The sequence below is a fragment of the Neopelma chrysocephalum genome, unplaced genomic scaffold, assembly GCF_003984885.1.
Source record: "Neopelma chrysocephalum unplaced genomic scaffold, ASM398488v2 Primary Assembly neopelma1_77, whole genome shotgun sequence".
Classification (NCBI taxonomy): domain Eukaryota; kingdom Metazoa; phylum Chordata; class Aves; order Passeriformes; family Pipridae; genus Neopelma; species Neopelma chrysocephalum.
Genome location: NW_020897738.1, coordinates 3283195 through 3297694, shown reverse-complemented (window position 1 = coordinate 3297694; position 14500 = coordinate 3283195). Strand labels below are relative to the sequence as shown.

At 39.5% G+C, this 14500-nt stretch overlaps 1 protein-coding gene across 4 annotated transcripts in view; it reads right to left on the bottom strand.

Moving 5' to 3' along the window:
- The window catches only part of IFT81 (intraflagellar transport 81), a 45482-nt gene that overhangs the window by 16178 nt on the left and 14804 nt on the right, over positions 1–14500 (bottom strand). For all 4 annotated transcript variants that reach the window (XM_027689471.1, XM_027689469.1, XM_027689472.1 and 1 more), the window contains exons 8-11: positions 13636–13799; positions 11201–11296; positions 9130–9276; positions 932–1081 (exon numbers count right to left, since the gene is read on the bottom strand). In XM_027689471.1, coding sequence (XP_027545272.1) covers positions 932–1081; positions 9130–9276; positions 11201–11296; positions 13636–13799 — 557 coding nt within the window. The remainder of the gene's footprint in view (positions 1–931; positions 1082–9129; positions 9277–11200; positions 11297–13635; positions 13800–14500) is intronic.

The following is a 14500-nucleotide window of genomic DNA, read 5'->3' as shown; positions in this document are numbered from 1 at the left end:
TCCTTAGTGAAGCCAAAATATTGTAAAGAAGTGAAAAGGGTAAGTACTGTAATCAATTTATTTTATTTATCAATTTATTATTATTAACCAGTTTATTAATATTAATCTAGCTGCCAGAAAAACTAAATTTTATTTTGTGCCTGTACAGCAGGAGGACAACAACTCTCTGCAAATGCAATGTTTGGTCACTGTGCCCACTGAAGTGAACAGAAAGTTTCCACAAAGCAAAGTGAGCTTGTGGTCAGGCTCTGAAGAAGCTCAGTGTATAAAATCCAGATGCTTCATCAGAATATGTAGCTAATTATTTTATAATCTATTTTGATAACAAGAATACAGGTATTGGAAGAAAATACCACAGACAGTGTTCCTGCATTTGGGATGAATGGATATTCCCTGAATGCTTACAGTTATCCAGAGAGAAATCCTGCTGCTGCTGTTCTGGCTTAGGAAAGATTCATCCAGTTTTAAATTTAAATGCATTTTCTTCTAAATATTCTGGGGCTGGAATGTTTCCTTCCTGCCTGCTCTTTTTTTAAATACTATTCCTATATATTTTACAGCAGTAACTTGAATCCTACTCACTGTTGATCGTTTTCAAAGCCCTTACTACATCTGTGGATACCAAAAACTAATTTAAGAACCCAGCCTTGCTCTAACTGGAGTTCGTGCAGATCCACCATTGACTTTAAAAAGCAGGGTCAAGCCCCTCAGCCTAAAAAGAAACTGCAGATCGGTGCTGACAGTTGCTGAACACAAAGTACAGCAGCTCCACAGTCAACAGATAAAAATACATTCTATACCCTGATGGCTCTCTGGGTTATGACAGCAGGAGCTGGGGACGATGTACATTAGAATCCCAACAGCATCCGTGGGATCCTATGGCTGTTAGCAGGGAAGGGAGGGCTGTGGGAGCAGCACATGCTCATGTTACCAACTGCTGCTGAATGGCCTCGTGGCGCTGCTTCAGAAGCTCCTCTGTCCTCTGGAGGATTCCATACTCAGCTGTAATTTCTGCTATTTCCAGGCGCTTCTTTTTATAAAGTGTGTTCTTGCTCCGGAGCTTATTAACGTACTGCTTGAGCTGGGGAGAGAGAGAACACAAACTCATCTCACTGAGAGCAAGAAGGGCCTTATCACAGCCTGTTGCTGTGTAAAATGTAATTATCCTCCTTGGCCTGCACGTTGAAGACGAAGTGTTTAGAACAGAGGGCTGGAATTCAGGATTCCCAGGGTCCATTTATTTTCAGCTTTGCATTTGTTCACTGGGTGAAATCAAAAGAACCAGCATTGCTTTCTGTCCCAGCGCACTCATTTGTAATCCTGAGATCACTCCCTTCTGCTCACCACCATTTGACAGCTGGAAAAGTAAATACTCTTTGCAAAACGTTATGAGAATCATGGATAATAAAAAAGTTAATGCAATAGTAATTTGCACTTGTACCAGAGCCCCAGAGCTCTGCAGACCAAAACACAGCAACAGAGTGCAGGAAAATTGGAAGGGAAGAGGGCATGGGAAAAACTATCTTGAAATGTTCTCAATAGTTAAAACTTGTTCACTCTCCTTGACTCTTGCAGATCTAAATATCACTGGCTAAGTTTTTTAAACAGGCAAATAAAAGCAGAACTCCTGCACTGAAGCAGAGAATGCAATACCTATTTAACTCAAAATCTAAAGTAATGGAGAATTTATATTTTTATTAAAGACTAAGTAAAATAATACAAATCCTTACAGACCAACAGCCTTAGCTAATTTACACCTGACCCTGTGTGTGTTGAATTTGTAACACATACCAAGTACCAGAGGCTGAAACAACCAGGTAATATCTTTCTCCGCCTTAATGTTTTCCATCTGTCATACAGGCTTAGCTCTTACTCTTGGATTTTACATGACAGCTATGAGGTAAATGCCAGTCACAGCTCAAAAATGCACTAAGAGATGGAAAGCAAATAAAATTTATTAGAGTAAATGTTGTAAGAAGAGGCTTCAGAACACCCCTTGACGAGGAGGGTTCAGTGTGTGCAGGGAGCACAAACCAGGCAGCCCCAGGAGGAAAAAGAATCCCATCACCACTGACACAGGTTTAAAATTCAAACATAAAACGACTTTAGATTTTGATATTTACATGAATTTTTTCTTTTTGCAAAATTATCCCTCTCCCTTCTAAAGAATAAATCCAAAAAACCCAATGTGACCACAGGCTAAGAACCCCCAGAGTAACTGTATGTTCTATAAAAAGTGTCCTGGGCAAGGTGCCCACAATGAAATCAACCCTGTTCATCTGCCATCCTGTGCAATATCTAGGCCAAAGCTGCCTCTCTCTTGCTACGCTCCAGAACTATTTTTAAAGCCAAAAGCTATAAACGTTTTTGGTGAAAGAACAAACCCACAAATTACTCAATGTGCTCTATGCAGATTGGCCTCTCTGTGGCTTTGGGATAACATCCTACATCCTGCTACTACCCAGGACAAGGATACACAAGGTCACCTGAGCCCCAGCACGGCTGAGGCAGCTCTGCCACTGTCACACTCTTTATTTTTACTTAATACAGTCAAAACAGAATTTATTCCTTTTCCCAGCAAATTCAAGTATATCCTCTTAGTTAATACAAAGAACTTTTTTTTTTAAATTGCTTAGACAATACCAAGTTTTCTGTGATTTCTAAGAGATTCCAAAAGTATAAATACAAGCTCTCCAACTGAAGAAAATCTAAAGGAAGCACAGTCTTGATCAAGTAGTTCCTGAGATATGTCATTTGACCAATGGAATATAGTAAAGGATGATGTACAGGATTAAATTTAATATGTGGCCACACAGAGCTATCGAATCTGAATGATTTTCGGTCAGTGCATCCCAGGATGAAAAGCAAACTATTATTCTCTTCTCTTCTTTAGCTACTTATAAGGTCTTGAAAATAGCTCGAGTGGGAGGGAGAGTATTTGCATATTCAGTACTCAAAGCATAATGTATTTTACAATGGAAGTCAAAGGATCTTGTTGATTAATGAACCGACTCCGCCACTGTTCTATTATTAGTTGATTAACTTAGGACTGTATAATACAAATTTTATCCAAAATGAACTACAGGTTGCTCACGGTGACAAGCGAAACCTGTTCATTTTAGGAGGTGGATGTCAGTCTTTCAGCACAATCTCTGACTTTTTAAAAGCAAACTCAACCTTTTACACAGCTATTATTGCAGCAAACAAGGTAAAATAAGATAAAAACAATGGTAGCAAAATGATAATCTATGTAGAAAATCAATCAATAATTTGGCAGAGCTTTCAAAAGACCTGATCCACTCCAAAGGCAGCACAATCAGCCCTTAAAACCTCTCTGACTGAAGGCTCCTTTAGATCCAGGGCCAAATTCTGAGCTGGAATTCTTAGATTTTACTCCTCTTAAATCAGCAGCTTGTAGGGATCTTATGATAAAATTAGGTTTCTTCAGTCTAAAAGCTGAGAATCATTCTGTAGGTTTCTAAAAATTAAAAGAAAGCTCCTTGTAAAATACCACTGTTTTTATTCACGTCAGCATTGCTTCTCAGGCTTTATAAATCTCATGCCCCCACCTCTGTGGAGATGAAAAATTCAAGCCCTTACAATGCTATAAACCCTTGAATTTTACTGTGGTAAAAGGTCTTCTAAATAACTTGAAGAGTTCACAAAGGAACAACACTGTTTGGCCACATCACTTTAAAGTTAAGTAACCAAAGGAATCCACTTTTGAGGAGCAGCATTTTCCCATAGACCAGCTCAGCTGCTCCCCGTGTCCAAACTCAGCAGGCTCATCCTACAGAATTCCCAGGGATCTGCCCGTGCCCGCAGTGATATTCCAGTCAAGGCCACGTCCACCAGTAGCTTTTCTTTCTCAAGTCATTTAACACAAACAGTTATTTGAGCTTCAAAGATTAAATGACTGGACAAGACCCAAGTGCTGGCACTGAGTGAGCAGTTGAAGCAAACCAACCTGGAGCCCCTGTTTGCTGATCGAGGCAGAGCCCCTGGAGACACAAAAACCATCCGAAGGAAAGCAAGGAAAGATTCTGCTTTTTCACTTGGCTATTTTTATGGGTAAGTGTAACATAACAAGTGTGGAATGTGGATTATGGAATACACTGAATGAAAGCAGGATTTTGATCTCTCATACAACATCTCACAGGTATCCACCATCCCTGGGCAGATTTCCTGCATTATGTTCCATTTTTATTGGAAGAATCCAGCAATGCACCTCCTTTACGCTTTTCTCCATTTATTAGAACCTGAGAGAGGTTGGTATCACCACATTGTCTCACCACACTTAGTGAAGTTATTAAATATGACAACAGTTGTGTTATTAAACACGACCAAATCAAACCAGGGATGTTGAAATGGCTTCTCCAGGACCATCCAGAGCCTGGCAGGACCCCCCTCCAGGAAAGGACATCAGCCTGTGCTTTAGTGGACTGAACTGGGATCCCAACCCAGCTCCTCTAATGCTCAGTCTTGTGCTTTCACTACAAGCCCATCACCTCTTTAAAACTCCCATTTGCTCCATGGGAAGTTTTTACAAGGTTCTTACTCCAAGATTATCATTAAAGGACAAAATGAATAAGCTTGTTTTCTGAAAAGAACAAATCCACATAAATCCCTCACTTTAGAGTCAAATCTTTTAAAATAGTATTTGCTGGATTAATGCAGCAATTTGATTGTGTTATTGTAATTAAAATATTCTTCACACAAAAGTACTACAAAAAAAATATTGTTTGTAAAAAAAGAAGTATTATTTGTAAAAAAACTCCAGTATTTCTTTATGAAATACATAACCAAAGTTCCAAATAACCAGTTTTGTTAATAAAATTATTTGCATAAGCACAATAGTTGAAGAAAATCTTAGCAGACTCTCTCTATTTTCCTTAAGAACTGAGGAACAGATGTTTTAATTTCTAACTAGACTAATTAACAGGATACAGACTGTCCAAAGTATTAAAATTCAGTTAAGAAAAGTTCCTGATCATGACAGTTTTCCATATTTTTTCCTAAGAGGCTCTAAATTTAAGCCAGTACAGCCACAGAGTTAATAACTCATATACAGGATGAGCTTCTAAAAGGCACAAGCAGTAGGATCTCAGTCTATTAAAACAAAAGTATCCTACAGCCCATTCGTGGCACAGCTCAGCCAGGAAAACTCTTCCTTAGCATTGAGTAGTCCCTGTATAAGGAGCCTCTGACAGACTGGAATGGAACTCTGCCAGAGCCTGAGGGAGAGCTGAGGGAAAGGCAACAACTGACAGGACAACATTTCCTGGGTTCTGGCTTAAACCAGCCCACACTGATGGAGAGAGACCATTTACAAGGGCCTGGAGAGACAGGACAAGGGGAAATGGGTTCACACTGACAGAGAGAAGGATTGGATGAGATATTGGGAAGAAATTCCTCCCTGTGAGGGTGGAGGGGCCCTGGCACAGGTTGCCCAGAGAAGCTGTGGCTGCCCCATCCCTGCAAGTGTCCAAGGCCAGGTTGGACAGGAGCTTGGAGCAACTTGGGCTAGTGGAAGGTGTCCCTGCCCATGGCAGGGGCTTTAAGGTCCCTTCCAACTCAGGCCATTCTGGGATTCTCTGATTCTGTGAACATTTGAGTCATGAGCTCCTTTACAGCTACTCTCTTCAAAATCCACCCACCCAGTCTGGAGTGAGATAACTGTTCCTGGTGGATTCAGGTGAATGGACAGTTTTTGAGACAAGATCTATGGTCTGAGGCTGTTTTCCCTGTTTGCAAATTGAAACATTTTTTCCCTGTATTTTCCAAGGAGCAGGTTGGCATGGACAAACATTTGTATGGAAAAATAACTAAACTCCTTATGTAAATGAATATTCCAAGCTCACACACCTGTTACAAAGTGAGAGGACTTTCTCTGCCGCATTCTCAAACCCAGATTCATTTCAGCTCCTGCAGCTCAGCACAGCTCTGAGACTGCTCTGCTCCCATACCTTGGGCAGCTCGAGGTTCTTGGGGGCCTGTGCTGAACTCTAAAAAGTACAATGGGTTGTGTAAAGAGCTAAAAATATCCCAGCTTTACCCAGGATCACTTGCAATTGAACCATCCAGCCTTCTAAGTGTCAACATGTGATTCCCCAATTTTCAGGATCTGACAGCTGCAGCGAGGAGCCGCCAACTGTGCCCCTGTTCAGTGCACTTGGCTTGAAGTACTTAAAAAGATTTCATAATCCCCAAAGCAGACAATTTATTCCCTTTTTTTTGTGTTTGATGTAAATGAATTGGTTATTCCCTGCTGTTTCTTCTGAGTTCTATCCAGGTGTACAACCTCTGGAACCCTGTGGAATGCTGTAATATTCCTTTTTATGACTATGGAAGAAAGCAAAACGCTGGCACCGAAAAAGCTAAGCCAGGATTGACCTTTTGGTGATTGAAGGGCTAAGAAGACCTCAACTGGAGATCCAAATGCAGGTTTGGGAGCAAAGGTGCTGATTCTTCCATTGCCAAATCTTGGGAGTGCCATGATGTAAGAGGATAGAGCAAGATGAGACAAAAAGATTAGAAATACTGGGTATAGGAGAAATATAATGCCTTGATTTCACTGTAGCGTTCAGATGGGATTAAAAAATCCATTAAAAAATCCATTTAAACTTAAGACAGCAAAGCTATTTGTTAAAAAGCCTCTTTCTCCCTTTTAAAAATGGAGGAATTGAATGCAAAACGTGTGTGGCTGCAACAGGAAAGTGCAGGGAAGGTCCTGTTTGTCAGAGTGCAAAGTGAAGGGTGAACGTCCAACGGAATCCACGGATTGCAACAGTGACTCAGCACGGCATTAACCAACATTCCCTTTGCTATTGGCTCAAAGCTGCAGAAACAGAGCACTGAAGCAGAACATACAAATCCTAAAGCAGAACATATTGGAAACTAATCTACAGCAAAAGGCTGCGGGTGAGGAACTGAGGTTGGCACTGATGAGGAAGAAACTGCTCACATCACTTTTGCTCCATCACCTCTTCCCTCCCAGCCCCATCCCATCCATCAGTCCTGGCTTCCCACACCTCCCCTCTGAGGCAGGACTGATTCTGCAATGTGCATTTGCGAGGTACTTTGAGGAGATGCAAAATTTACAGTACGAGGCCCTGTGCGGCATTTTTGGCAGCAAACATTTCCAAAGGAATTAAATATCACTGCCTGCACTTTACAGATGAGGAAACCACGACCTTTGAAAAAGTAGCCATCAAAAATCATCAAGAATTCAAATCCTTTCCTAGTTTTTAGCCATAGGAAACACCCGTTTTACTGCTTTACACTGGTGCCTGTGAGTACCACTGCACTACACCCAAGGAAGTAATAAAAGAGAACAGGACATGGATGTATATATTGGCTTCCTTGCCAATATATATTTCCTTGAAGAAAGTATTTTATAAACCAGGAAATGCTTGCAATGGAAAGACAAACACTCCTGATTTTAAGCTGATGGTTTTCTCCAAACTGCTCAGTCATTTATCCTTCACTCTGCAAAATGAAGGTATTTTAAAATTGAAAATATTTTAAAAATCAAGAGCAGAACACATTTGAACAGAAGGAACACAGGTCATGTCCAACACAGGTCTTGTCCTTTTCCTGTCTTGAGCCTCTTCCTTGTGTCAGACAATTAACTTGAATTTTTCATTATTGAGCATTTTACAAGGTTCCTCCTTATGAGGTTTCCCTCCTACCCTGTTCTCTGTGAATTTCTATGGATCAGAGTTTCCTGTCCCCCTCAAGAACAGGCACAACAGGAATTATTTCTTACCTTACAGTGCGTGCAGATAATGTAAAACATATGCTGCTGTCTTGGTAATGCATTCTTGTTGATTAATTAAACACTTCTTTCCATCACATGTCATGAAACACAGATTGTCAAATTTCTGCTTTTATTTTTGCTCAAAAAGTTGTCAAAGACTCCAGCAATGTGCCCACTGGGGCTGAAAACCTTGCAGAGAAATCTAATCCAGTGGGTTTCTTATAATTGCTGCCTAAGGAATGTGATACAATATGTGATGGGAAGAGAAATCAACATCTTAATTTTTCCAAGTCCCCGTGCCATCACTTCCACCTGTAGTTCTCATCCATACTCACTTTACTTTTTAAGACTCCTTTAAAACAAAACTGGTTTTGTGGAGCAGGAATGTCCTATGGGATTAGGAAGGGAGTTCCTTCTACAAAGGGCGTTCCCTGTATTGAGTAGTAAGTAAAAAAAAAGCACAAAAACAAAGAAAAAACAAGCAAAGAGTGTGTTCCTCTGGATAAATGATGGCAGCGCAAATGAAATGTTCCTCTGGATAAATGATGGCAGGGCAAACAAAGACAATATGTGAGAGAATGAAAAGATATATTAAGTCAGAGGATGAAGCAGCTAAAATATTCTTCAGTTTAGTGACTCTGCCTGTGAGTGCCCTTAGCAGCTTCTCCCAAACTGGGAAAAATTACTGGCTGGAGAAAAGTCAATTTATTTTGGTGACAAACCACTACCAAGTTGCAGCTCCTTTATTCTGTGCAAACTTTTGAAGCAGAAAAAGCTGAAAAAAGACAGTCTGGGAAATTTGCTTTTCAAGTAAAAAACTTTTGTGGAGAATAAATACCACAGGACTAACTGATAATTACTGATATTATGCTTTATAATCATAGAGACTATATACCATTTATAATTATATTGACTTTTGTATTTAGTTATTTCCCATCATAACACTGTGATGATATTTTGATCCAGAGTCTGGAATGTTAAGACAGCCCAACAGACTTTGCAATGGATTAGGTACAATGTGAATAATTGTAACTAATAATTTGAAAACAGCTAAAAATTCAGCACTGTTGCACTATAAATATTGGAGAGCATTTGGAAGCACTGGACAGCACTGTACTATCTGCACATTAAAAAAAAGTCTTCAAATATGTTAATTTTGGAATTTGATGACAAAAATGTGCATTAAAAAACCAGAGGCCGATCTGTGGCAATGGTGTGGTTTGACAATGTACCATAAAAATGGGTGAGGTGCTATAGAAGGAGCAACTGTATTTGCAGCGTAAAGTTAAAAGGAAATTGTGAGTTAACAAAAATTGATCCATCTCTTTAAAAATCCCCCTCTTCCTTCTCTCCACTGTTACATCCCATACCTCATCCTCTGTCAGGATTTCAGAGCCTTCCAGCTCGTGGGCCTGACTGCTCCTCTGCTGCACCTGCCTCTCCAGCCTGGACATCTCCTCCTTGGCAGCCTGGAGTTCTTCTGCCTTGGCTTCCTTTTTCCGGGAAATTATGGATGCCTGCAGGATCAGGAAAGTCAAAATTGCCTTGTTTGATCAGTAGCAAAATGGAACCCATCAGGTTTCAGGCACTGCCCCCCTGAAACCACATTTGAACTGCCAGAAACTGATTTTCATCAGGAAATGTGAGCATGTCTCACTGCAAAGGAAACATATAAATAGATGTATATATCAAATATATCCATTATATACAGCAGGTTAAAGCACAACCTCATTGCAGTTGGCAGCAGGATCCCAGCTTTCTCCACTGTGGATGAGATTTCCAGCACATCCTTTTTGCCCAGACTCAAGTGGATATATTTTACATTTTACATTTACATTTCTTCCCCTCATTTTTTCATTTTCATTGAGGAAAAAGGGAGGCATTTTAGCTGCTCCATTTCTCCTGCTTAGTCCCTTTCTGTGCATATGTAAGATACACCAACATGGCTTAACTGGAAAGTTATCCAAGATTTCACAAATGTCATAATACAGATTTTTATAACTCCAACCTACTCCAACCTACAGAAATATGTTACACTAAAGCAGAACTGAGCCACTAAATCTTGGCAAATAGCTGGAAAATGATGAATAAAGCAATACAGCACAGAAATAGTGCAGATTACAGATTATACTTTTCTTTCTGAGTCTAGAATATAAAGCATTTGAAAAATATTTTATACAAGACTGCATATTTAATAATACCTGAGTTTTGAGCAGAAGCTGACAGATTTGGGAACATTATACACACTAGTTCAGGGATAATAAAAAAAAGAGGGATTTTTATCTTGCCAAAGTATCCTGTTGAAACATATTTTAAAATAAAACAACAGGTTAATTTAGATGCACGTGCACAAATTTGGAGGCATGGCTGGTTTCTTCAAACGGAAGGGAAAACTCAAAAAAACGAAGCCAAAACACACCAGTTTTCTCACACTCAGCTGAAAGGACCAGCTCTATTCCTAAAAATATCTCTGCCAGAATCATGCTGGGGTGGGAGCTCAGCCCTGGAGCTCACCAGGGATCTGCAGTGACAAACTGGTACAACAGAGATGTTCTGGAACAGAACCAGGTCCTGGAAGAAAAAAGCAAAGACCCCAACTCTGAGCAACCTCAACTCCTGGGGTGGATCCTCCTCTCCATCACAGCCCAGTTGGCCTTTGGAACCAGCACATTCCAGAGCAGGATTTTCTTTCGTGAAGAGCATCTCTTACAAATCAAAATGGTGTGTTTCACATTGAATCTGTGGCTGGACTGCATTATACATTTTATCCCAATTTTCCCCTCCCACTGATACATTTTACTTGAGCCTTTTTATTTTTTAAGCCATCCCCACCAGCAGCATCATGAAAATCTTCCATGAAATTAGCAGCGGTGCAGGTTGCCTGGAAAAGGAACCACTCGGGTTTCTGTGTGAGCTCTGAAAATCTCCTGGTTCATAAATCCTTTTTATAACTTGTCAATTTACTAAGACTAGACCAGACAGCCTATTTTGTAGCAAGATTATTTTATAGCCTCAGGATAAAAAAAAAAATAAAAAAAAATATCAAAGAATTCCTTCTTAATAGATGTACCGGGGAAAATGGCACAGGGTCAGACACTAGGAGGGGATGGAGCTGCAGCAGGCAGCCCTCGTGCTGCCTTTTGAGAATCCATCCACAGCTGGAGCTTTACCAAAATAGCTCCTCCAAAATGATCCTTCCAGAATTGCTGTGCTGCAAGGACAGCAGTCAATACACATTCACTGACACCGCTGAAAGCAACTGCTTGACTCAGCCCTCAACACACATACGTTCAACAGCTCTTTATTTTTCCTTTTGTCCTCCATTATTATGTATTTCTGATTTATGCTAAATAAATTAAAGAAAAAAAACATCATGTAAAACAATCAGTGACTGATTTTCTCTCCTGCTTCTGCTTAAAACACAATTTGTTCCCTTCTTACCTGCTGGCGATACATGGAAAATTTACTATCTGTTGGCTCATACTTCATCATTCTTTTCTCAATAAGCTGATTCATTTGTGCATTGACTTCATTTATCTGCAAGACAGAGCAGAAAACTAAGGAAAAGGAGCTTGATTTCTTTTTCTTCTCCAAGAATTAAATGCTTTGCAACCCAGATTTACCATCCAGCAAGTTCCTTTTTTAAAACAGAGAAACGGACCCAAAAAGCTCCATGAGTCATTAAGTATTGGCCAGGAAGAGGCTGTTTTTGGATTTCCAGTTCTGTGCCTTTATGATAAGGCAGAAACACGATGTTGGCCCTGAAAATGAAGTAAAGTGGTGCATGTGGAGAGAAAATGCAGTGAACTGGCACAGGAAAAAGACTGTTATTGCCACATTCTGAGTGAAAAATGCCATTTTATCAACATTAACTAAAATTCCTTTTCATCCAACAGTTTAACCACAAGCTTAAAGGGAAGCAAATAAAGATTAAGGGATGAAAATGTCATCAATACTTTGAGAAATCACAGACCATCATATTCCAGCTGTGTGGCACCTTTTTTTTCCTGCCACAAGATGCACTTGGTTGTCCCTAATCCCAAAACTGTTGAGCTTCATTCCAGCCAAAGCTTCAGAACTGCTGCATCTGGAGCTCACAGACACACCAGTGTGCAGATTCCAGCTTTCCCAGTACACTGGGACTCTCCCAAGCCATGGAAACCACAGCCCTGGCAACCTTCCTTTAATTCTCTGCTCTCTAGATGAGAGCTGATAAGGCAGGAGTGTAAATATGTGCTAAAATGCTCTGGAGTAAAACCCTAACACAGGGACAGTGCTGGGCATCACCCTGACAATCTGGGATCATTATCCATGTGCCTGGAAAACCAAGTATTGCAAAAAAAGCGCTCAACAGGACTAAAAATACTCTAACACCTGTAAAAAAAAAATCTCCTGTGAATTCTATTCTATTAGTGGCAGAACAGGCCTGATTTTGAAAATGGCATAAGAATTCCCTCGTGTGAATAAATTCCTGGGTTTTATATTCTAAAATGCATGATGGTAACATGCTTAGTGCAGTTCAGCTCCTTTTTAAGGCACTGAGATAATAAAAAGCTGACTTTAAAAAAAAAAAATCTAAGGCCATGCTGTGATAACAGCCAAGTGTATGACATGGTTTTATTATCTTTCAAGAAGAAGATACTTCCAAAATATAAAAAATCAAAGGTTACATCATGGAGAAAGAGAAAAAAAACTCAGAGCCTTTTAAAACATTGCCAAAAACCCAACAATACACTCGGAAAAGAAACGTGCAAAACAAGGTTTCAAGAATGTCTGAAAGACATAACTGCAGCCACAAATATTGTTTTGATTAGAGGGAATAATCTGGGAAAGCAGAGGCTGAATCACAGAGCTGGTTTATTATTTCAGCCCTAATCTCCCAGTTATTAATGCTGTCATCCCTAACCACGGATACTCTGCTTCCTCATTATCTCCATTTCATAGCAAAACCTGAGTTGGACATCCTGGAGTATTAAACACCAACGAGTAGGAGAAAAAGACAATTAGGATGTAGGACCACTCTTCCTCCCTTGCTAACTCTGTTGTAATCTTGTAATCTTCATCATCATCAATAGAAATACTAATAATTAGCATTCCTCTAAACTCTTCTAGAACATAACATTAGACATTTAATCTTTCATTTAGGATTATGCAAATATGAAAATTTCATAGAGTGAAATACATAAATGTACTTGTGTGGTAACAAATCCCTCTGCATATTTGTAGGATATCCTACAAATAGGGATTTTTTCTCATTCTAACACCATTTGCTTTTAACTCCTTGAAAAAATCTAGAAAGGTAAGTCAATTGATGCCCAAATTTCCTTTGCTCTTCACAACTAAACCAAACAATGCAGGTCTATTCCAAACACTAAGGAGTTCTGAGCCACTGCACATGGATTAAGGCATCATATCGTGAAGATCCATCACTCAGGGAATGTTGTTCCCTCTATAAATTCTGTGTATGTGTTGGTATAAACACACCCCCCCCCGAGGTCTCTGAGAGTTAAAAACAAGTGAAATCTGAATAAAAGCAACCCTTTAGTGTTAGATTACCAGCCCCGCTCATACCCTTCCAAATTGCCAACACAATTTCCTAAATAGCACCTAAGGATATGATTGGGTTTGGGGTTTGTTTTGGGGTTGGTTGGTTTGTTTGTGTCTGTTTTGTGGGCATTTAAAAAAAAAACAAACAACTTATCTGAGAGTTTGCATTTAGTGATTAAGACATTATCCTTTGGTTTTACAGCTGAAGGGAGGTTCCTTTGGGAATGAAACATTTTCTCAAGGGTATAAAGCAGGGATAAGAACACCAGAGTGTACAAGAAGCTCAGCTTATGCTCCAGAACAATTCAGTGCAACCTTGGTGCCCTCACCTCACTTTGCAGGGCAGTGAGATCAGATTGAGTCATGGCTGGCTCTGCAACCACCTTCTGCAGCAGATACACTGAGGCCTTTTTACTCTCAAGCTCTCTGGGCATTTTTTCAGTAACCAGGTAGGAATTGAAATTTATCTCCTCTTCCAGTTTCTTCATTAAACCTTAAAAACAAATTAAATCAGTGTGTGACTATAAAAGCAATGTAGCAGGTAATTAAGTTTGATTTCCCCAACACACTGGAGTTTTTAGCAGCTGATTACAATAACAACAGCATAACATCTGAGTCTTCTTTTCAGTGCTCAAAGAAAGGGAGTTATTTGATTTAAATTTTTAATCTGGATGTTAAACAATACAGTAGGTGTTATTATGTACTTCTAACATACAACTATTAATTCCTTGACAGATTTTTTTCATCAATAAACAAGTAAATCCCTTCTAACATGAAACTCCAGCTGAATCAGATGCAAAATTCAACACATGGCACCGATATAAACAGCCATTAAACCTTTATCTGTACAAAAATCTGAGTTTGGCCCAGCTCATGTACAGATTTGTTATATCCTTGGAGCTTCACCCTTAAAATAAAGCTTTTTTTCCATCTGGCATCTAAAAAGGCCTTAAAATGGGCAGAGTTTAATGTATGCCTACTTTAAGGGTCTTTTATATTGCTGAGACACTCATAAATTGTCTCCCTGTAAATAGCCACTATTTTTTCTTATAAGAACAAATGTTTAATCTCAGGAAGCTTATAGACTGAGAATGCAGAAAATAACAATTAAATATAAAATCAAGAAGAAATTCCTGAATAATGGCATTTATAAGTTTTGCTCTACACAAGCCTAAGGCACCTCTATCTTACCAT